The sequence below is a fragment of the Ictalurus punctatus genome, chromosome 23 (genome assembly GCF_001660625.3).
Source record: "Ictalurus punctatus breed USDA103 chromosome 23, Coco_2.0, whole genome shotgun sequence".
NCBI lineage: Eukaryota > Metazoa > Chordata > Actinopteri > Siluriformes > Ictaluridae > Ictalurus > Ictalurus punctatus.
In genome coordinates this window covers 16935686-16959816 of record NC_030438.2, presented here as the reverse complement: position 1 = coordinate 16959816, position 24131 = coordinate 16935686, and the positions used below count along the sequence as shown (strand labels likewise).

The 24131-nt window shown below is 39.6% G+C and overlaps 2 protein-coding genes across 6 annotated transcripts; one reads left to right on the top strand and one right to left on the bottom strand.

Moving 5' to 3' along the window:
* Positions 1-324: 324 nt before the first annotated feature.
* Positions 325-11230, bottom strand: si:dkeyp-97a10.3 (uncharacterized). Its single transcript, XM_017453886.3, has 9 exons — positions 11129-11230; positions 10859-10916; positions 8685-9029; positions 7750-8016; positions 5964-6248; positions 5709-5813; positions 5566-5627; positions 3800-5485; positions 325-1045 (listed from the first exon to the last, which is right to left on the bottom strand). Exons 2-9 carry the CDS (start codon positions 10899-10901, stop codon positions 1019-1021), a joined length of 2820 nt encoding a protein of 939 aa, XP_017309375.2. The 5' UTR covers positions 10902-10916; positions 11129-11230; the 3' UTR covers positions 325-1018.
* A 4750-nt stretch (positions 11231-15980) lies between these two features.
* LOC108256368 (uncharacterized) lies at positions 15981-23378 on the top strand. 5 transcript variants are annotated; one of them, XM_017453152.3, is made up of 7 exons: positions 15981-16110; positions 16199-16271; positions 17561-17613; positions 17794-18123; positions 19595-19822; positions 22167-22284; positions 22384-23378. In XM_017453152.3, the coding sequence occupies exons 3-7, from the start codon at positions 17565-17567 to the stop codon at positions 22460-22462; spliced, it is 804 nt and encodes a 267-aa protein (XP_017308641.1). In that variant the 5' UTR covers positions 15981-16110; positions 16199-16271; positions 17561-17564; the 3' UTR covers positions 22463-23378. The 5 variants fall into 5 exon arrangements, 4 of the variants coding, with proteins under 4 accessions (XP_017308641.1, XP_017308640.1, XP_017308639.2 ...); XM_017453151.2 differs by having other exon boundaries at positions 15984-16271; XR_008393330.1 differs by lacking the exons at positions 15981-16110; positions 16199-16271; positions 22384-23378 and adding exons at positions 17111-17229; positions 21235-21340.
* The last annotated feature ends 753 nt before the right edge of the window (positions 23379-24131 follow it).

Below are 24131 nucleotides of genomic sequence, written 5' to 3'. Positions count from 1 at the left end.
CCCATGTCCTTCCTCTTTCAGTGAATTCATTTTTCTCCGGGGCAAATTTATTCTGCTGCTTTAGCTGACTAATTGAAAACACGTAGGTTTCAGGTGTTATGTAAACGATACTCTAAACTGTAAATGTCACCTCTGCGCACACTTTCATGAACGAGATCACTGTTTCCTAATGAAAGCTTAATATACATGATGATGATGTCACCCGTTTTATCAAATACTCTCTCTCTCTCTCTTCCACAAAATGACCCAAATATAGTGCACTTTTTTTACTGACCATATAGGGTTTAAAAAAAAAAAAAAAAGAAAGAAAGAAAAAAAAAGATCTACTTTCATTTCCGTTTAATCCAGTATTTAGATCAGAGGCTAGAGACAACTCCATAATATGGAGATAATTTAATACTAAGTTATATAATATGACAAATGAATAAACAATATGTTTAAAATGTAAATAAAACAATAACATTTGTAATTAATCAGCCCGATCTCCTCAGCAAAAAAGAGCCACGACAAATTATTACTTTGTTGTGCTTATTTTCAGAATCCAATTTCCCCGAGCCCTTCAAGATAACCTCCACCACTCCAAGTCATTAGCATTTTCCAAGTCATTAGCAATAAACAAATGTGCATAATAAATAAGAGCGCGTCCGTTTGGTGGCTCTCCTTCATAGTTAGCCGAGCGCTTCGTCCATGGAGACGCCGCTAATTGAGCCGCGTCAGTGGAGGCATCTGTGTACCAACTGCTGAATAAACGGCTGTGTAAGAAGGTGCTAAACAGGAAGAGCATTACTTAGCATTTAGCAGTTTCTTGAGGCTTGTCTGGGCTTTTCGGTTGGATACAGCTCAAATCCTGCACACCTCACTCTGCATTTTGTCCACTAATGAGTATGAACTTAGTCCAAACCAGCACAGTGTGCCTTGTAGATGGTCATTGCTTAAATACAAATGAATATTTAATTGTTTGGGTGTTTCCCCTCCCCAGGTATGCATGATGCCTTATCAGAATGTGGACTGGATTGTCTCAGGGTCTGTGTCTAGTTTTGTGGACCTGTTAAAAGATCAAAAAGACAGAAAGTTATTTATGTATATTCATGACAAACCCTAAGTAAATGGCTGCTCTTTATTGTCTTGCTATTAAGTGCCCAAAATTACTTATAATACTTAGAGAACACTACGCAATTGTTAGAATGCTGATTACAGGCCTCTGTAAATATTTAAGAACTAAAAGGTTCGATTCCCGGCCCACGTGACTCCACGTGCTGAAGTGTCCTTGGGCAAGACAATGAACCACAAGTTGCTCCTGATGGCAAGCTAGCACCTTTCATGTCAACTCTGTCACCACAGTGGCTTAGTGGTTAGCACATCTACTTCACACCTCCGGGGTTGGGATTTCAAATCCCACCTCCGCCCTGCGAGAGTCTTAATATATTCTCCATGCTTTGAAGGTTTCCTCCAGGTACTGCACCCCATCCAGGGTATCCTACGCCTTGTGCCCCAAGACCCCTGGGACATTCCCCAGGCGCCCAACGACCCTATTTAGGATAAGCGGTACAGAAAATGGATGGATGGGTATTTATAGCTATGTAGCATCTTTGAAACCAGTTAGTTCCTGTTAACACTTAAGTCATAACAGCTATAGGCATATATTCCCTAACTAGCTTCTCTTTTTTCTGTCTTGAAATGATTATTCTTTTTAACAAACAAATTGCAGCTATATTACCAAGCAAGCACAAAGCACAAAGCACAAAGTCTTCTGACCTGAAGACTTCCCCAGTTCTGAAAACTTTGAACAAACTGGTGACACTTCCCAAAATGTTCAATAGAAGTCTCCTTACTGAACACTTCACTATATCTTTACTTATCTGTCTATAGCCAGCACAAAACTTGACTGGTTTGTTGGACTGCGTTGAGGAAGTTAAAATCTGGATTGCGGGTAACTTTTTGCAGCTCAATGGGTGCAAAACTGAAGTGTTGATACTAGGCGCTCATAGCTCGGCTTCAGCTAAAGCTCAGGATTCCTATCACTTAAAGTGCAGTTTCGCGTAAAGAACCTCGGAGTCAAGTTCGACACCTCTTTATTATTTGAAAAGCAAATCAGTGCTGTGCTCAGGGGTAGCTTTTTCCATCTCAGAGTTATCTCTAAATTGAAGTCCTTCTTGTCAAGGAAGGACTTGGAGATTGTGATTCACACCCTTATCACATCAAGGCTTGACTATTGCGATGCGCTTTATGTCGGTCCCCCGCATTCGTCTCTTGGCAGGTTACAGCTGGTGCAAAATGCTGCTGCCAGATTTTTAAAGGGGACGACTAAGAAGAAGCACATCACACCAGTTCTCACGTCTCGTCAGTCGCTGGCGGTGAAGTTTCGTATAGATTTTAAGTTTGTCGATAAGGCCTTGGCTGGGCTTGATCCCAAATATATCTGCAACCTCTTGTCTGCCTACTCACCATGGAGACAGATGAGATCTTCTAATCTTCTTCTGTTAACTGTTCCCGGTTCTAAATGTAAATCTTAGGGAGATCAGATCCTTCCTTGTCTAGTTTTAAATCGGCTCTAAAAACGCACTTCTATTTTTTTTTTTGTAGCATTTAATAGCGGCTACTGTCCTGAATTTGAGCACTGATTATTGTTTAGTGGATTTGTTGTTTTATTTGCTGAATCAGATCAAAGTGAGCTAGCTAGCCAGTTATCCGATGTGCTATAAAGCGAGTGTGGCTTCTTCGGGATCTATTTCCGCTTGCAAAGGAAAAATAAACAGAGCATTTGGCCATATTGTGACCAAAATACCAGTTACTCAATATTCATTTCTTGTTTACAGAAATGTTATTGCTAAGATATATATATTTAACAACACTTTTTTTTTTTTAATCCACAAAGGCTGCAGGTTTTCATTCCAACCAAACAGGAGCAACACTCGACTCTGCTTGTTTAAGTAGTTGTTCTTGGTTTTCAAGACTTTTAAATATATCTCCTGTTTGGCTGGGATCAAAACCTCCAGCCATATGAGTATGCGTCCTGTATTTTACTTTCAGCCAGTCACACCGGGGCACTGTAATACCTCTCATGTCCACCAGAGGTCATATTCATCAGAATTCTGACTACATTTTCATTTTGAATGAGTAATTCCACCTGTTGTTCATCTCTTCCTGATCCATTTAAGCAAGTGGTTCTCAAACGTTTTCAGTATGAGTCTCCCCTTTTGTTGCGTGCACCTCTTTATGGCGCCCTAGAGTCGATATACTATCCGCTGATGTACACTGGTATATCAACGGATGTCTCTGTTTGGTGTGTCTTAGTGTGCTGTGTATAATCGATTTAATTTATTTTTTTTTATTAAAAAATAGTTCAAAGGTTGACAAACCTGACTTACATACATTCTTTTTTTTCTTATTTTTTAAATAATGTTTTAGAATTTCTATGTGCGCCCCTGGCGCCATCTGGCGGCCCCCCAGATTGAGAACCACTGATTTAAGCAATTCTAACAATCATTATGTGTGTTCATGGCCTAGCTTGATGAAATCTATGTTGGTTAGAATATTCACGTGACTCATGGGGCAGGAATACACTCTGGATGGGATGCTGGTCCATTTCAGGGTTCCAAGCCCAAACTCTTTCACATCTAGGAGCCTTTTAGAATAGCCAATCCACCTACCTATAGGAATGCCATAATATATGACGTTCATGCCTGGCTAAATAAAATCATAGTGAACCAAGATTTCTGGATCCCACTCTAGGCCTGAAGGAAGCATTTGTTTCTTGAGCAAAAAAATCTAGTAAGTCTTTCTGCAAGGTTATTCTCACCTGGCTCATATGTACTGGGAGGCCCTGTGGGTTGCCATGCCAATGCGCACTGGCATGCATATGAGGATTCACTGGGTGTTTGTGTAGGTTGGTACGCACTGTTCTTGCATGCCTGGGCATGTTGGGAGGTCTATGTCCATGATGCACGACCACAGGCCGTCTCGTCACCTGAACCGGCTTTACAGCATGTGGTTTCTGTAAATGCTCTCGTGGTAGTGTTTTAAACTCTGCTAAGCGCAGAACTGGAGGGGGAATTGGAGCGACTTGACCAACCTGGTTGATCTGTTGAGTCTGAGCAGGTGTTGACAGAGTTCCAGGATGCAATGCAGCTTGGGTCTGTTGAATCCGGTTAACAAAGGGGCTGGGAGTCTGGATGGTGTGCTGCTGCAAAGCAGCCTGAGTTAGAATGAGGGCATTTGGAGCGGCAGCATTGTGAGGTCTTTGATCTGGATCAGCCTGATTGGTCAAATGTGTTGGTTGAGCAGTCTGCATTTGAATGTTTTGATGTTGAGGAATGGGAATGTCCATGTTGTCCATGCCATGTCTATGGGGTGTGATGTTCTGTGGAGCAGTCCGAGGTTGACGGTCAGCACGTGGCTGAGCAATCACGTCAGGCTGCGTGACTCGTCTTGACACGTTCCGATCTGCTCGAGAGCGTCTCTGGGCAGCACTGTGAGCAAGCTGTCTCAGAAAGTTTCTTCTTGAAGCTCTGGAAATATTCCTCATCTGTTCATCCACAGGTGACCCCATGGGTCTTAGAGCTTGAACTGAATACTCACCCTCCGAATCCGATGAACTGTATCGCCGTGTTGAATTTTGAGATTCGTATCTGTCTACTTGAGGATTCGGATATGCGGGTGTACCATGCATACGGTCCCATGGCATCTGACGCGGGAGTGTATTAGCATCTGAGAGCGAGGGTTGTGTACCTAGCTGTGTACCGGTCGGCTCTGAGTAAGGATACGTGTCTTCAGTATTCCGCCTAGACCGTGTTTGGTTGGTGACGCGGTGATCCATAGGTTGTTCGTTTCTTGAGGTACTACTGTGGGCAGGCCGTGCTGTATTACGGATGTTATCATTCCGAGGCTGTGGACTGGAGTGTGACCCACTGACATGACTGAGATTTGAGTGATTAGCGTTAGCAAGAATCTCCTGCTGGACAGTATTGCTTTGTTGATCATTATAGCGCATGGTGTTCGGGTTGGGTTGTCCTGAAGAAGGCGGCGTTGCATTGAGACTGACTTGAACGGTATGAGGTTGTGTGGTGGCATTTTGATGCTGTGGAAGTGTATTAAGGTTTATGAGGACTGTGTGAGGTCCTGACTCAGCGTGGCCAGTCTGTATGAGAATATTTGGGTTCTGTTGGCCCACTTGTTGGAATGAGCCAGTGTTGTGTCGATTTGAATTGCTATTCCGCTGGTAATCATGTAGGTGGGCACTGGAGTTGAGAGTGGCATTATTTGAGAGCATGTCAGTATTAAGATGGCCATTGGGCTGAATGGCACCGGTGTTGGACGTCCTGTTTTGCGTCAGTACATCATCGTTGTTGTTGTTGTTGTGTTGGCCACTGGCGTGTTGATTCTTTGAACGATTGAGTCGGTTATCGTTGTGCATCGGTGGGTCAGGCAGGTCACCCTGGCCAAGAAACCCAGGATTATCATGGCCATTCTGTGGAGCTGGAAGAACCTGAGAAAGGGAATCAAATCACACCGGTGACTTAAAATCATGTACCCATGTCAAACAGATACGAGAGACTGTTTTCTTACCGTCAGCCTATTGTTCATGTTTTCCTTCCGCTGTTCAATGACTGTCCTGAGTCTCTGATCAGCTGCAACAGATGAAGCTAATCAGAGTCACTGAAGTCTAAAAATGCCATTCTCAGTCGGACATCATGAAAGACGAGTATTACCTTTTCGCTGACGTAGTATCAGTACGATGGCAACAATAATTAACACGAGCGCTACAAAGCAGGCGACGACAATTCCAGCAACTGCACCTACACTCAGACACGTACCTGTCATGGGGGAAAATGTAGTGTGTTTGAGTGTCCATTAAAAGAATGAAGGGGTAGTCACTGTTAGTCAGTAAAGCACAGAGAAGGATAAAGAAAGAAAGAAAGAAAACAGCACAAGCGTCACTAGAAAATCCAGTACCGAGAGCTCACCCACAACGTTGAGGCTTATCTGCTGCTGCGACGTCTGTGTCGTGATGCTGTTACGAGCGGAGCATGTGTACTGCCCACTCTGATTGTTGGAGAAAATCTGCAAATTCAGTGTGCCACCATTTGCCTGGCTGGCTGTCAGAGGTAGTCCGTTGAATTGCCATGACAAGAGAGCAGGAGGCAGAGAGACAGACGTGCAGGTGAGCTGGACCGTCTGGCCAACGATGGTGTCTCCCCCACCGACACAACCAGAGGACGTTCTGGTCACCTGAGGGGTGTCCGGGCCGTCTGAAGCAGACATAATATTATACATGTTAATAATTACCATAACAGAATATATGCTGCTTGATGTGTGTGACACAATACAATGTTTTTTATCATGATACTTAAAGACATTTGTATGATACATGAAATAGATTTGCTTTGAAACTGTTTACTTTAAAAACTGAGTTCAACTTTAACAATAGAAAAGTTTTTAACAGAGGGGAAAACATTTGTTTAAATTAGTGCTAATATCTAGTCAGCTGCCTCCAATCAGAGTTGAGACAAATATAAAAATTATAGCATTATAAAGAACAATATTTTAGCTGTTTGAGGGATGTTTATATGGATCTAAAATGTATTGGAATATCCTTCAGCATAATTTTATGAATATCTATTAATGCCCAAAATTTCATGTAAAGATTAGTGAACAAAGTATGTAATAAACTCACAACTTGGCAAAATTATATTAGGTATTTTTAGTGAATATAAAATATTGGTGATATAAAAAAATGTAAATAAATGATTCAGATTTTTGAGCACTAGATTATATATATATTTTTAAATTATATATATATTTAAATTTTTACAATTATATATAAAAAAAGACGTGCTGGTATAACTCTTTTTATCCCAATATAACCACAAGAATACGCCATAATGATGCCTCAAAAGTTAAATATTAAGACTTTTCCATGGTTGAGAATGTTGCATAATAATACTAGTATGGTCAAAGTGACGTACAGACTGAACAGACGTATAACAAGAAGGATATGCGAGATGAGAAAGAGCGAGAGAGAGAGAGAGAGAGACATAATACAAAAGTTTAAAAGCAAACAATTCAAAAGTTCAAAGGGAAACGTGACAAAGTCGAGAGGAAAGCCGAACAAATATGAAGAGAGTAATCACGTGCAAGACGATTATTCTTGGGATCACTGCAGGTTTGTCACCTTATATAAAGCAAGTATAAAGAATGAATCATAAGTACATACAAACCATTTTAGCACCTCTCCAAGGCCCAGGAATGCTCCATAAAGTGAGCCAAGACAAATGTATTACAGTTAGCAACTGGCATTAATTAAAACTAATCTAATCAGCTCTTTTGAATGCTGTAATCTGATTGGTCAGAAGATGATTCAATTTCTGTAACAGCAGCTCTGACAAGAGTTTAGGTTTATATTAATACATTATCGTTTCTGTAGTCACAGCAAATTCACTGTTACGTCCCACGCTCATTAAGAATGTGTTGTAAATTACCAGAGAAAAACTTCTTCTGCGAACATTTCACGACATTAAATGCAACTACAAATGGATAATAAAAAAAAAAGTACAACATGACGCGCTTTAATTTTTGAATAAATAAATAAGATTGCGAAATTGCTGTGATATAAGGGGGGAATTATTCCTCAGGACATGCTGTTATAGTAACATACGTATAACAGCACTGCTCATTATTTTCCATTCTTTAGTTATGTAATATCCCACTGTGTGTTGAGTATCCCTATACAAATGACTATGTTAGACTCACAGTAAACAGTGAGGCTTGCCGTGGCAGTCATGCTGCTGACAGGGTTGCTGACGGTGCAGGTGTATTGACCGGAATCGCTCCTGTTCACTGGGTTGATAATCAGAGACCCAGCGTTGATGATAAAGCGAGGGTCTGAGGGAAGACTGGTGCTACCTTTACCCCATGTCACGCTGGTGTTGGTGCCTGAAGTCCAGCTACAGGTTAAGGACGCGTTGCCGCCCTCTATTGTCACCGAAGGCACGAACAGGTTCACTCCTCCCACCGCAACTTCAAAAAATATACAAGTTTAATTTGTATGCATTTCTCATGCCATGAAAATATTTTAACACAATATTTTTTTTCCCCATCACCCATCTCTGTTGTGATTTTAAAAAAAAATAAAAATTAAGACTAAGTATTTGTACAGTAACAGCTCTAAATCCTTATCTACTGTAAATACTTGTTCCACCCATCCGGTGTTTTGCAACAATGATTTCCTGAAAGTCCTTGAATGAGGCACGTGTTATGTCAGCGTTAAAACTTTTACAAATGTGACTAATGTAATGTTTAATACCAAAATGTAGTAATTAGAATTTTTTTAACACATCATTTCATTTTGTAACTCTCAGGCTGAAGAGAAACTGGGTTGGGGGTCCGAATCCCGCCTCCACCCTTTGTGCGTGGAGTTTGCATGTTCTCTCCGTGCTTTGGGCGTTTCCTCCGGATTTACTCCGGTTTACTCAACCAGTACAAAGATATGCGTTGTAGGCTGATTGGCATGTCCAAAAGTGTCCGTAGTGTGTGAGTGTGTGTGCGATTGTGCCCTGTAATGGGCTGGACCCATGCAAGGTTTCCCCCACCTCGTGCCTGAGCTCCATGGGATAGGATCCAGGCTTCCCGTGAGCCTGTGTAGGATAAGCGGTACAGAATGGTCCATATTTAATACATTTTCTTACCAAAAACCGACAAGGTGACAGAGCGTGAGTTGCTGGCCAGTCCGGTGGGAGCAGACGGTGTTACCATGACCGTGTAGTTTCCAGCGTCACTGAGCTGACTGCTGCTGATTATTAGCTGGGTGGCACTGATGCTCACCCTGCCTTGGTACTGGGCAATCGGATTAAGCACAGCCTGGCTGTTGATCCACTGGCCCAGAGTACCTCCTCCGGGAGCGAGCCATGTGATGGAGAAGATATTGGAGATGGTCTGCACTGTAAACACGGCATTGTTTCCTGCAGCCACCAGCACAGGGGAGCTCTGGAACTGAATGGGCACCGGGTCCTGGCATGACGTCAGAGGAAGCACTGAGAAAAAGCATGATTTAGAGAAGAAGTCCCTTCAATTAGATACACCTTTTCTTATTTAATTAGTTTTTAAAAATTCACAAATTACAAGTACCTGCACAAAAAGCTGCTTTTTAATGATAGAAGTCTTACCTAGATAGACTTCAAAATTATATGGACACCTGACCATCATGCCCGTATGTGATTGTCGAACATCCCATTCCAGATTTATTCCCCTTTTGCTGTTGGAATTTAGCTCTACTCTTCTGGGAAGGCTTTCTACTAGATTTTGGAGCGCGGCTGTGGGGATTTGCCGAATCAGCCACAAGAGCTTTAGTGAAGTAGGGCAAGGAGGACTGGCACGCAGTCAGCATTCCAATACATCCCAGAAGTGTTCAGTGTGGTTGAGGTCAGGGCTCTGAGTAGGCCACTCTAGTTCTTAAACTTCAACCTTGGCAAATCATGTCTTTATTGACCTTGCTTTGTGCACAGGGGTCGCTACTGCACACAAAGGCATCCTAGACAATCAAGTGCTTCCAACTTTGTGGCTACAATTTGGGGAAGGCTCAAATATGGGTGTAATGGTCATGTGTCCACATACTTTTGGCCAAATAGTGTATGTTGATTTTTTAACACTGAGAAATAACTATGGTTTACAAAGGCAACATATGAATGAGTGTGTAATGACTTCAAATAAAAAGTTATCAGACATGAGCATGTGAAACTCATTAACTCGTAACCCGTGCAGTAATCCGGTATCAGTAACCCGGGGACCCTGGAGCTATGAGGAGGCAATACTCCCTGCTGCATCTACAGCCTACATTTATGTTTACTATTTGGGTTCAGAAATAGATTTCACAACAAACCACACTGTTCAGAGAATAAATGTGGTCTAACAAGTTAAACGGGTTCTCTATTACTGCCTCAACGCACAGAGAAAGATGACGAACAGCTTGAAGCTTTTTTTCGTATCAGTTAAAGGCATCACGTGTTTGACTACACGATATGCATTACTTAAAACAGTATCGGTGCTGTTTTGTTGTAGGTTTTGCACAAAGTACTACACATGGGTGACAAATTAAAGGGGGGGAAAAAACGTAAAATGTCTTAGTAAGGTGTACAAATGCATCTTGGCATTAATTTGATACAAACGGTACTGGAGCAACTGAAGAAACTGACAGATAATTCCAGTGCAGTTTAGACAAGCCACAGTTAGACTTGACATTCACAAAAACATTGTGTTTTCCTTCTTTTTTTGAAAGCTGTTAAATCTTGTCAGCATAGCAGTGCTGCCGAGATTTTACGTTTACCTCATTTGGCTGATATTTTTATTCCAAACCAACTTACAAATGGCCATTGGGAAAGCATTAGAAACGGAAGATGTGATTACACAGGACACATGTTAATATCAGGTGTGAAACTCTGTGAGCCCTTTTGTAATGTGGAAGGGGGCGGGGTCACAGTGTAAGAGACCACACCCATCAAGTAAACTAGAAGAACACTTAGAAGAACTTCGAATAGATTTGCAGTGATGCTTCTCTCTATGGGGACAAACGAAGTGTGAAACTGGAGTGGGGTGGTGGGGGTGCAAACTTTTGCACATAACACTGTTGTTGTTGTTGTTGTTGTTTTCCATTCATAAAGTAACTTTCACCAAGAGCATTTTCTTATTGTTCAGTGACTCAATCTAACATTTATCGACTGGTATTATATTGCAATACGTTAATATCGCGATAACGATTAAAGCGATATATTATGCAACCCTGTTACGATTTTCAGCGTCTTTTGCGCACTTTACATCCGTGCTTTTAATTTTACATGTGTAAAAGGAGAACAGAAAAATTTCATACCTGCCAAAATTATGAACAGAAATGGACACAGCAGTATATTCATCTCAGTCTGTGCGATCTAATAAGTAAGTAAATAAATAAATAAATAAATAAATAAAAACAGATTAGTTTCAATGCATCCAGGAAATACTCTATTAAACCAGTTTATATACAAAATATCGTGTAAATAATTCACAAAGCAACACTTTTCACTAATATTATAACTGTAATACTATTTTAATCATCGTTTTGATTAAAAATAATAATAATCATAAATGCTAGTGTACTCACTCTGTTCTGTTTTATTAGGCGTCATGTTTTGCTTACATCTGTGTTAAGAACCGCCACCATTTACACTAGGCTCAATGACAATTCACTCCCTATTGTATGTAAAGAGTGCTACATAGGGTGTGGAACGCTATTTTGTCATGCCCTATGTAGTGCACTTATGTAGGAGGTAGACCTGCGTTTGAGCATTTCGTCACTTCCTGATTTTCCAGTTTGGTCTGAATGAAGTAATAACACCTGTTATGAACAGTTTAGCTCTGAGGCTAAGTATACAGGTGCATCTCAAAAAATTTGAAAATGGAAAATGTGGAACCCCCCCCCCCCCCCCCCCACCCGTAATTGACTTCAAAAAGTGGAACTTTCATATATTTTAGATTCATTACACATAAACTGAAATAGATCAAGCCTTTAAAATAAATCAATCTTGTTGATTACGGATTACAGCTGATGGAAATCATAAATCCAGTATCTCAAAATATTATAATAAAAAATTTATGATAAGGAAATGTCGACCTTGTGAAAAGTATGTTAATTTATGCACTCGATACTTGGGCGGGGCTTTAATACTTTTGCATGAATTACTGCATCAATGCAGTGACATGGAGGCAACCAGCCTGTGGCGCTGCTGAGGTGTTCTGGAAGCCCAGGTTGCTTTGATAGCGGCCTTCAGCTCGTCACTAACTACACTAATACTCTCGGAGCTGAATGGGAAAACCCCACAGTCACAGCCAAATCTTCTAGAAAGCCTTCCCAGAAGATTGGAGGTTATTGTAAGAGCAAAAAATAAAAGGGGTCTAAATCTAGAATGGGATGTTTCAACACATATTGGTGTGACGCTCAGGTGTCCACAAACCTTTGGCCCTATAGTGTACCATCTGAAAAATGTATCAAATCTCTACCGTATAATATTTTTGAGGCTAAACTTGTTAGAAATGCTCATTTAAAATTTAAGTGTCCATGGATTCTCACTTATGAGGAAAGATTCAAATACCTTTTACACAAAGTTATGGGTCTACACAACAACAACAACAAAACCTTTGCATTTAAACTTGAAACTGGAAAAACTGGAAATATTTACCTGTACCTGTACGGAAATATGGTCTCTTTGAGACTTTGACTATGATACGTAACACCTATGATTACTATAAATAATACTCAGAAAGTAGTTTATGTTTTCATAGTTTGTCTCTATGGCAATATGTTGCTGACTCATTCCTCTGCTAGTTCTTTCATTAAAGCTTGTAAGACCAATATTAAAGCCGTTTACACTGGCTGTTGATTCAATGACTACAAAGCTTCTTATGAAGTTTAAAGCTCCTGAGGATTTCACCCTTAAGGCAGGACGATCCTTAATACCGATAAGGATCGCTTGCATCTCAAGATGAAACAAGATGTTTCATCAGTAGAGTTAGTAAATTCAGTAAATTTTAGTAGAGATTATAGGTATATATGCACTAATACCAACTTTACTAGAAAATTCGTAATAAGCCAACAATATTCAATAAAAGTTTCAACAGGAACTGTTTCTGCTAAACAATTATATCCACATACTAAACAAAACTACAAAACCAGTATGCATTAAATACACAGCACCATGTAAAATACAGATAAATGTAATCAATATGCAAACTAGAAAACAACTTTTGCTTGGAAACGCAGTATACTGGGAATTCAGTATACTTATAGTCGGGTGCTTGTTGAAGAAGAGAGGACGGTTTTATTTTGACACCAAATGTTAGGAATTGATTATTGCTTTGTAATTAAATAGTGCGTATTATTTTCTGAGAACTTCGGTTACTGCACACAACCTTGGGGTAACCATGGACAATCAACTGTCCTTTTCCTCTCACATTGCTAATCTGACACGCTCATGTCGATGTCACTCGATTTCGACAATGTTTATTCGTTAGCGGTTTCACGTTAATTATGAAACTGTATGTAGTTTCTTAGTAGTGGTCCGGGAGGCATGAAAGAAATAGTAGTTATCGATTAGCTAATGGTGAACTACTGCGTTCAGCTCTCTGCTATTACTTACTAATTCGTTAATCAGAGTTTCTAGTTAGTTAATAGTAGTTACTAGAAAGTTAATATTGCGTTATTCATTACTTCCTGTGTAGTTAATCGTTGACGACGGATCCGTATTCTAAAGTGTTGCCAATTCGAGTGAGTTTTTGTTGAAATTTTACTGAAAGACATTGCAAAAACAACATTTTAAAGAATGACCATTTTCATAATCAGCATCATCCAACTCAGTCTCTAATCATCTATGGTCACTCATGGCATTTGACAAACCAGAGCCTCATCATGATTTCTTCGGGTGATCTCTCTCAGCCCTTATATCAGTGGGGACGTAATCGCTGTTTGTTCTCTTGGCTAAGTTTTTTTTATTGGGGCATTTAAACGATTTAGAAACTTTGTGTGCTGTTGTCCGTACAGAACGTTACAACAAACTGAATTGATTAGGCTTATTTCCATGTCACTAAACATGTAACTATTTACAAACCTGATCAAAACATGGCACAAGCATACCTACACTGGAACGTTTTAGACATATTTAGGCAGACGGGCTACCGCCTTGATAGGAAAAAAAGTCAGACACGGACGTGATATGCTGCAGTGTGGTATTTTGTTAAGTGGCTAGAACTGGTGCAGACATGACAGAAAAATCCCCATCCACTTTGTCCTCTAGGATACTCCTTGCGAAGGCTAGTCATTAACCACAAGTTTCTTAACAGATCAGTCCAGTCTTATAATGAAAATTATGAGCCTTGCAATAACGGACTGGAAAATACCCACAAATGCATCACTTACGTCACAAGAATTGGCGCATTAATGTTAAACGAGTTGCAATTTTTATGTCAACTCCCAACCATAACTCCCATGATGCTCAGCCCACACACTAACCACATGACTTCCGAGCACTTATCCTTTTCACAGCCATTTCAGTATGTGAAAATAAATGAAGTGTGAAAATAGTAATGTTTTTTCTGTTTGTTTTTTAAAAATGTGCAAACTAAAGTACATTTGTATGAAAATGTGTTAAATAGCCAAGCTAAAACCTTGCTATCAATAAGTTTAAGGGTATTGTAATTTTAGATGCTTTTAAAGACCACAGTGGGTTGAGTTCTGTGGAGGTTGAAGGCATGTCTGTGTACTGTACTATGCCGACACATACAAATTTTTTACAAAATGAAAAAGAAATTTGTAATAAATGGCGAGTTTTCAAAAGTTGTTTCCGCCAGACTTCTATGCCTGGTGAAAGTTAACAGAGAGAAAGTTCAGTGAAGTCGCAGTAAACAATACATTTACATGACATACCAAAACCAGTTTGCATGAAATATATAACACCAACTCATACATTGTATGGATAAACATCATCCTAGAAAACATGTAAACTACTTTTGCTTAGTATGTTATAAGTTGTAAGTCAGGTGTTTGATGAAGCATAGAGAACACGTCCATAATGACTACAATGGGTACTATTATCTAGAGAACAGGCTGATTAAAGATTTGTGTGGGGTTTTTTGTTTTTGTTTTTGAAAAAGAGAACACCAGAATTGTTTTCCGAGCAAAGGATCCAGGAGACCCACCAATATATTGGTAAGAACTCCTTTAATAAGCAGTTTAAAGTTTATTTTTAAACGAGACAGTAATAAAGATACTGTGTTGAAGGATTACAGTCGGCTACACTGACGATAAACGCCAAACATCATTCCTAAAAATGTTCACAATAGTATTGATATTTGATCGTATTGAGATACTTTGAATAATTGGCATTGTAGTCTTTCATTTAGGCTGCTAAATGAAATAAAAAAGTGACTGTTTTATCAGCTAGATAAATTATCTGCCAGTTTATCAAGATAACCAGTTAAACCAGCACCATACATGCACTAACCAACAAAACCCCACATTGTACCGCTATAGAATTCTGTGTGGGCTTAGATATTTATTTACTAGGAGCAATTCTTTTTCTCCTGAAAATAATTTGAGATAACTTGCATATAGAAGCTATCAAACGCAGAATACCTGACTTGATTTCTCTGTTTTCACTCTTCACCATTCAACGAGTCACAATGACCTGGCTGGATCTCAGCAGTTTGGTTTTGACCGTGTACAGCATCACATTGATCGCAGGTCTTCCAGGCAACCTGCTGTCCCTCTATGCCTTTGTTCAAAAAGTGAAACAAGAGGCCAAAGCAACTGACATGCTCCTCCTCAGCCTCAACATCTCAGATTTGATTTTCCTCTTTTTCCTCCCCATTGGCATTAAAGAAGCACCTGATTTGGAATGGAACATTAGCTTCTTCCTCTGTCCACTATCAACTTACATCTTCTTGGTGAACATCTATAATAGCACACTACTCTAACAGATGTTAGTGTGGATCGCTATCTGGGAGTGGCCTTTGCCATAAAGTACAAACTCAAGCAACATCCTCGATATGCTGTGACTATCAGTGTCATAATTTATATATACATAATTTATATATTAGTATACATGACACGATGCGTAATCGGATTGTTTGGTGTGATCCCTTGTGTTGAGCATATCTTTTATTATATCAGAGTGCTGTGTCCCTTTAAGACCAACAGTCTCCATGACATTCTGCGCTCGCGCTGCCTGTGTGCGAGTCTGCACCGTGGTATTGCTCAGCGTCATTAATAAAAAATTTTTTAAAAATTAATTAATTTAAAAAAAAACCCACGTAAAATGTGTATTAACTGAACGTATTCAGTGAGAAGTGCTTCTGTCTGCTACATGTACGATTCAGACGTGTGTTTATTCCAGCAAACACAGCGCGAGCTCCACCACAGAAACAAAAAGTGCCCGGTATTAGGGTTGTGTTTTTAACTCCTCCCCTCACCCACTACAAACGTTCCGAAGCAATTGAAGGCACCTGTGCAAAGGACAGCAATGTGATACTGAGTCGACTCAGTGTTTCACTCTGGAGTTCTCTTTTCTATTGTTTTGTTTTTGTTTTTTTGAGGTAATATTTCGAGTTTATACTTAATTTGGGTTTTTTTTTCCTTCCCAGTGTATGATTTATTTCGTTATTTATGTAACTGAACACGCAGGAAGGAATGTGTCATGACAGCTGGCGCCACCTTCTAGATCCGCACTACCAGGAGACGGTTCAGGATACTGGAGGTTTGTGTGAGACTTTCTATTAAATCCTTCTTTTCTTTCTTGAGTAACTTTTTTTTTTTTTTTTTTTTTTAACCAGGGGATTTCCCATCAGGATTTGGTAGTGTTGTAGATTACAGAGCAAAGTTTACTTTATCAGGTGTCAAGGTCAGAGCAAAACAACTTTATGTACGAAGTGAGGACAGTAGTTGTATTGTCTTTGGTTTTAACAGAGTGCCTGGTGATGATTGATTACATGAGGGGGAGTAATTTAACTAGATATAAACATAAATGGAAAAATCCATAACGCATGCACGTGTTGGACCAAAAGCTTAAAATGAATAAATAAATAACAAGGATTTATTTTTTTCTGGTTTGTAATGTGTGTTGTAAATGATTTAAAATATGGAACCCGTGATTGTGACATGATTATGAATTAATGCCGTATCTCTGTTGAAACGGTTATTAAACAGATCAAATGTAGATCAAAGCGACAAATGGTAATAGACAAGCAAAATATAGCCACCCATGGACTCTGTTAAAAATGTAAATTTTTAATAACCTGTAAATATACATACAGTATCTCACAAAAGTGAGTACACCCCTCCCGATTTTTGTAGATATTTGATTATATCTTTTAATGTGACTGCTGAAGAAATGACACTTTGCTACAATGTAAAGTAGTGAGTGTACAGCTTGTGTAACAGTCTAAATTTGCTGTCCCCTTAAAATAACTCAACACACAGACATTAATGCCTAAACCGTTGGCAACAAAAGTGAGTACACCCCTAAATGAAAATGTCCAAATTGGGCCCAATTAGCCATTTTCCCTCCCCGGTGTTATGTGACTTGTTAGTGTTACAAGGTCTCAGGTGTAAATGGGGAGCAGGTGTGTTAAATTTGGTGTCATCCCTCTCATACTGGTCACTGGAAGTTCAACATGGCACCTCATGGTGAAGAACCTCTCTGAGGATCTGGGGGGGAAAAAATAATTGTTGCTGTACATAAAGATGGCCTAGGCTATAAGAAGATTGACAGGGGATTTGCTGTCCCCTCAAAATAACTGTATATTTGTATAATGTGAGATTGGTTTTATGAGATGTTTGATGTAAATGATATAAACGTGCAAGATGTATGTAATGTGAAGTAAATCTTTTAAATAAAGGTTGATTTGATTAATGGAAATAATTTAACAGCAAAGTGTTGAGTAGATCAAAATGATCAGACTACTTTTATTCTGCTAAATTGTTATAAATAGCACACCTGGCTCTACTATTTATAACCTGTTGTTTGTATTCTTCTGAATTCAACAGAACAATGAGGTTTTTCCAGCTTCGGTTGACGGTGTGGTTGTATACCATTGTGGGTAAGTGACTGCTGTTTCTATTTTTGGAAAGCAGAATATGTGTCATGCAATTAACTTTGACTTAATGCTAGGTTGGTTGCTCGTTATATTCTAGCGCAGGGCCTTAAACTGGTTACTCATTACACGAACGCGATAATTGAAACAAACTGCAACAACATTCTGTGTGTACTCCTTTTCTAGGCCTGCACATGTCTGTGAGTATAAGTGTGACGTTTCCAAACAAGGAGCCTTTAAACATAGCACTGGGCAGGACTCTGGTTCTGGAAGCTCAGTATCAACTCCAGCAAGGGGATAAGATTATATTAAGAACATGGGAACGTAAGAACAGCGACGGGGAAGTCAGAGTGGCAGATGGCGACGAAACACATAACGACAGGACATTTGTGGAGAAGAACGGAGCTCTGTTACGGATAAACGGAGTCACAGACAGCGATTACGGACTCTATAAATTTACAGTCACAGTTGCCAGCGGAGACCAAGTGTCGGATTCTCGTAACGTGCTAAAAATAAGTAAGTGACCTATGATGAACAGTTAGGGTTGAGCAGTTACACACATCATTGTATTTCACATACGCCTTCTTAAGTTCTGACTGTGTGTTCTGGATGTTTCTGAAAAGTATCGGAGTAAATGGAGGTCAAATCGTAGGAGCGTTTCACTTGACACGGATGTCACTGTTAGGGTGTATGAATCCACAGTCTGGGCGAGAAAGAAATCAGCCCCGCTTCTTCATACCATTCTTTGTGGTTTACTTGCAGGCATTGGTGGTGCTTGGTTCCCAAAAGTCCAAAATAATCCATTTAAGGTATTGGCTAACAAATAGTCTAATTTGGAGGCCAAAAATGATGCCCTTAAATGTTGGACTGATGCCTAGTCCTGCTTTTTATCTTTGAACTACAGAGTGGGCACAAACCTGCTTTTTATCTTTGAACTAAAGCGTGGGCGTAGCCCTGCTGGCTCTGTTCTGTTATTTAATCTATGTCAGTCGTTGAGAAAGAGCACCTTATTTGCCTTATGTAAATGCCTGAAAAATCTACCCAGTCAGCAAGGTAAGAGCACGAAGTAAGATCTGGCTGCTTGTAGGGATGAAACGATTACCGGTTTCCCAATAAACCACGATAAAATTCCCCGACGGTTAGTATTACCGTGTCACATTTAATGATCATTAAAACCGTGAGCCGAATGAGTCAGTCAGCACAGAGCAGCAGGAGTCGGATTTCATTAATCACGTGATGAAAGTGAGGCGAGCTGACTGACAATACGATGGCGGCAGATTTGGTTTAAATATAAGCGAGTTTGTCATTGTACTGTTTTGTTGTTGTTGTGTTTTTCATTAAGAATAATAGTGAACCCACCATTGCAGCAATTACTGCCCCCGCTAATTCAAAAGTGAAATGTGCGTAGCCGCACGGGCATTCGTAAGCGAAGGGGAAAAGAGGGAAAAGCGACAAAGCCCCCTTTCGCAACAACTTTCTTCTGGCAAGCTCTGCAGACAGGGTTTCCATGTTCTATTAAGTTTCCCTCAGCGTTCTTATAAGATCCAAAATATGACCACTCTTCGGATTTGGTCCTCTTGGAAGGTTGGAGATTCTCCCGAGTGCCGTTGCTGCCTTCCGCAACGTTCTCTAACTGAACAAAACGATTGCGGCAAGCCTAGTGACAACCATCCATCACTTTATAGTCAAATATACGACCTGTTTAAATGATTTCAGTGTGTGCATCAGTGCTCTTTGTACATTTTCAGCACATTTTAACAATACCGTGATAATACTCATGACCGTGATAGTTTTGGTCGCGATAATCGTGATAAGAAAATTTTCATGCCGTCACATCTCTACCTTGCTGTTAAAGGAGAAAGGCATCAAAAAGATGAAGTTGCTTGGTGCGACACATTACAGGCCACTCCATAACAAGACAACACATTCAACCCCTTTTTTTATGATGTTTTCTTTAATACCCATTGTTCTTTCTCCATGTACACAGCAAATCCTCCAAAAGCTTCTCTTTCCATGAAATGTAGCACCCCGAGTGTGGGGGCACAGTGGGACAGTCCTGTGTTTTCATGGCAAGTCGATGGAGTCAGCATCACCAATCAGACTGGTGAGATATCCGCAGATGGCAGCACGCTCCTCTTGAGAAATCTGGGCCAAAACTACACCTGCGTTACGGACAGCAGCCAGGGGATGAGCAAAGTCCAAGTGAGCAGTAAAGGTACAATCTTAAACACTCTGAGCTGGTATTTGTTTTTCTTGGACACACCCTGTGTTTTGAAACTGCTTGTTGACACCCCTCCATTTTCCCTGTGGTTGAATCCATGGTGACCGTTTTAAAAAAAAACTTGTTAATGAGCCCGAGGGATCTAACTACAGATCCTGAGGGAGAATGCACCGCGATCTCTGACCTGATTTGCTTTGCAAAAATCCCAGACACAAGTGGATTTAGCGTGCGAGTTCTAAAGCTGAAGTCATTAGATTCAATCCATCACTGGAATTGTTCAGAAAGAAAATGATGTACAGTGCAAAAGTTTGAGGCACATGCAAAGATGTCTTCAAAATAATGAAATGGAATGTTTCTACATTAAAAGAAATACCGTAAAGAGCAGTAAACGGTAGTAAATGAAACAAAGTCGATATTTAGTGTGACAGAAAAAATACAAATAGTAGTCTCCTGTACAATTTGTACAGTTTTATAAGGGAATTAGCTGGTAGGTTTTAATGAGTACATGTAATATGCAGCTTTCTTTAATGACAAACATTTTTCTGTAACATTTTCATTTTGTGCTAGAAAACTAATGTTTGCGAATCTAAAATGTAAAAAAAAAATAAAAATCTAGAACAGTTTGTACTAAAACAATAGGGTGACTAAAAGTTTTGCACAGTACTGTATGTTGGACTTGGTACTCTGCAAAAGTCATGTGCAACTGGACCATAACTATAAGACCAAAGTAGATGAATAAGTAAGCTTTAGCAATTCAGTGAAATTAATTATTACCCACATTACTGCCTCATAACTCAAGACTCCTGCTGAGCTTTTAATAATACTGTCTCTGTGGCGTGGGAAATGTTCTCACGGTGTCCTTGAATGGACTTGCGCCTCATCCAGTGTGCTTCTGAGATGAGCTTCTGCTCCACCATGACCTTGACCAGGATAAAATACTTGCTGAAGATGAATGAATTATCTACTGTATTCCAAATAGATATAGAAAGCTTCAAACGGTTGGCTGTAATAGAAGCTGTAATAGCTCTGTTTCACAGAGTCATGTAGGAACACGTTGAGCCGTGGAGTGCGTGGAAGGAAGATGCAAATCGACCTGTGGCTTTTTGAACAAACTGCAGAGTGTAATGAACTCTGGCTTTAGGCGTAGTCAAAGCTTTTTCTTTTATTATTATTTATTAGCTCTATTTTAACATACGTTTTAGATTATATAAACGTGTGCTGAGGTTTGGGGGAATTTACTTTACTTTAATAAAACCACAAAAGAGAAAGCATGAACTAAAGAAAGCTCAAAGAATCATTCATTCTTTTTCATTTTCTGTTTTATTGTGGGTTGGGTTAGGTCCCATTGGAACTGCACACACATTCACTGACTCGGCTAATCCAGCTACTGACATGTTTTTTGAAAGGTCGAGGAAATTGGGGAGCTCAGAGGAAACCCGTGTGATCACATGGAGAAACTCCAAACGGACAGGAACCGGAGACCCTGAGGAGCACAAGCACTAGCACGATAAAGTACCTTACTGACACGAGATATGACCATGAACTAACACTGGCACTGTTATTAGAGACCGTTCTGAAACTAGAGACTGTTCAATAGCCTGTAAGTAAAAACCAGTTTTGTCTGTAACCGGATGCTCCACTGCTGCCTGCCAGATGATATCCTGGACGACTGTTGCCATTTGGTGAATCTTCATCAGGCAACGTTGACCAGTAAATCACCTGAATCCTGAAAGTTTGCTACTTGTGAGGATCGCGGCTGTTCTCAACTGTCACACACATGCTGGCACTTGGATAGCGAGCTAATCCCGAGCTTCAAAATAGTCTGCAAAGTCCTCTTGATAACATATTAATATAACAGTCCCTGCTGGATTTTACAATCGCAGAAATTACCACAAAGCAACTTGCGTCTTGTCGTTTTGAAAAACCCCGTCATATGACGTCATCACAGCGCAAATTTAGCCAAAGCCCTCTTCTAATCATGAGTACAAACATGAGTACAGCTAAAAGGTCTTATTCACCAACAAACATGAATGTGAAAGAACCAACTTTGCGCAATTTTTGAAAGACGGATTTCAAGAATGAATTAGCACTGTGGTATGATGCTGACTAGCATTAACGTTACATTAAACAAGCTAGATGGTGTTGCAACACGCTGCTCTCTATGAAGTGAAATTTCTTAACGTGAACATCTAGGTTGCAAATAACGCCATTAAAGGGAGCTAGTTGGTGAACGTTACGGAAAGTTTGCTGCCGCTAATGCAGCTAAAATTTGATTAGGTCGGTAGGATTGTGAAGAATGCTAAATAATGTAACTGTTAACCACTGTTTTATTCTCTAGCGCCCGACCAACAGCCAGATCCAGAACCGGACGCGAGTCTAAACGGATGTTATGGTGTTGTATGGGTTGTGTTTGCAGTCCTTGAATTCATCATCATCATCATCGCTGTTTTGATTGGGTAAGCTCAGACAAATATTTTATTAATTAATTACATTTTACATTTAAGTTGACTCGTGTCTGGAATAAATGTTTTTTTTGTTTTTGTTTTTTTTAATAGGTTGTACTGCTATAAGAAGCATACTTCTAAGGAAGATGGCGGCTATAGGAACGCTCCAGGGACCTCGCTGTCACTATAGAGCAATCCTTAAGTAGTGTACTGCTTAAGGCAACTGAGCACTTCTATTAACTTAAATGTATTCCCTATGCTATTTAATTTAGAAACAGATTATTTATATCGGTGAACATTCATCAATACTCAAGAAGGCTACACAATACATGAAGAAACTTTTGAACAGGATGATTGGTGTAAATGATTTTTTTTAACGCTCTTTTCTGTTCAGATGCTATATGTTGAAATGATCAGGAAGGATTAAGACATTTCGAAGTTTGCTGTAAAAATAGTCTGTCCATATTGGTGATTGTGCTTCGAGTACAGTATTGAGGTGACAAAGAACACGGTACAGCAGTTTCCCAGTACTAAAGGGAGGGTGTGTTTTTAGCGTGTGAGGAAATGAGTCTGCACTTGATAAAGAGGGTGGTGGCACATAGACATCGGGGGACTTGAATCGGAAACACAGCTTGTGACTGTTAAGGAAAAAGGAAGGCTCTGAATAACCAGTCCTATTGTTTTCTACAGCACACTGGTTTTTAACACTGTTCATTTTTTAAAATTATTATTTATTTTTGCTTCAATTTTACACATTCCTTAAAATTAAAAAGTCTGGATAGAATAGATTTTTTTTTTTTTTTTTAAATGAATAAATCTTTGACTTTTTATTGTTTTGGGGACCCTGAGGTATTGAGCACTGTAATTCCACACTTGTAGCACTTAAACGTATATTCTGTTAACACTAACACTGTTTATCCTGTAACTCCTCTAAGTGCATCTTCCTTTACTGGCATAATTTATTTAGTCCCGTTATTATCCGAGAGCAGCCAGGAAATATAATGAATCATTCACAAATATAGGTCTTCTGTTAGTAGATGCTGTGAAATATTAAAATGCTCTGATACTAAATTAAAACGTGGTATAAAATGACCTTTGCACAGCGATGAGTCTGAAATGATGTTTTTTTTTCTTTTGTGTGTCAAAAGCTGTCGTTTCTTACACGCCCGTAACTTCCAGTTTAACTAGTGTGAAAGTTCTAAAGTGCAAATGTAATGAATAACCGTCTACTGTACTTCAGTTCTAACATGTACACGAGTCTTATAGTTGTGCCCAAAAGTTTGCATACCCCTTGTGGAATCTGCAAAATCTTATTTTACTTTTAATAAAATAAGAGGGATCATAAAAATGTTTGTAAATAAATAAATAATTTACTACTATCCTGAATAAGCTATTTCACATAACAGATGTTTGTATGAAGTCCACAAGACAGATTATTCAGGAAAATCCTCCAGGTCCTGCACCTTCTTTGCTTTTCCAGCATCTTCTGCATATCTGACCCCTTTCCAGCAGCGGCTATATGATAGTCAGATCCATCTTTTCACACCGAGGGACTCGTACACGACTATTACAAAAGGTGCTATTCACTATTCACCGATGCTCAAGATGGTAACAGGATACATTAAGAGCCAGGGGGTGTGAAGTTTTGAACAGGATGATCAAGCTTATTCAGGACAGTACTAAATAAAAAAAATTAAAAAAACATGGGATTTTTATGATTGCTCTTATTTTGTTAACCGTGTTTACAAGTGTTAACAAGATTTAGCAGATTCTGCAGGGGGTATGCAAACTTTTGGGCGGAACTGTAAGTGTTTCAAAGAAACAAATGTCATAATTCAGTACACGTTCATCTTTGTGAT

What these genes read in the sequence shown, in the direction of transcription:
- LOC108256368 (XM_017453150.2), top strand. Translation starts at nt 17,126, where the DNA reads ATGGGGAGCAGGTGTGTTAAATTTGGTGTCATCCCTCTCATACTGGTC. An exon ending in GTGGTTGTATACCATTGTGG is followed by an intron (nt 17,614 to 17,793) that starts GTAAGTGACTGC and finishes CTCCTTTTCTAG; the next exon opens with GCCTGCACATGTCTGTGAGT. An exon ending in ATCATCGCTGTTTTGATTGG is followed by an intron (nt 22,285 to 22,383) that starts GTAAGCTCAGAC and finishes TTTTTTTAATAG; the next exon opens with GTTGTACTGCTATAAGAAGC.
- si:dkeyp-97a10.3 (XM_017453886.3), bottom strand. Translation starts at nt 10,901, where the DNA reads ATGAATATACTGCTGTGTCCATTTCTGTTCATAATTTTGGCAG. An exon ending in TCTGTTCATAATTTTGGCAG is followed by an intron (nt 9,030 to 10,858) that starts GTATGAAATTTT and finishes GCTTTTTCTCAG; the next exon opens with TGCTTCCTCTGACGTCATGC. An exon ending in ACATGAACAATAGGCTGACG is followed by an intron (nt 5,486 to 5,565) that starts GTAAGAAAACAG and finishes TCCCTTTCTCAG; the next exon opens with GTTCTTCCAGCTCCACAGAA.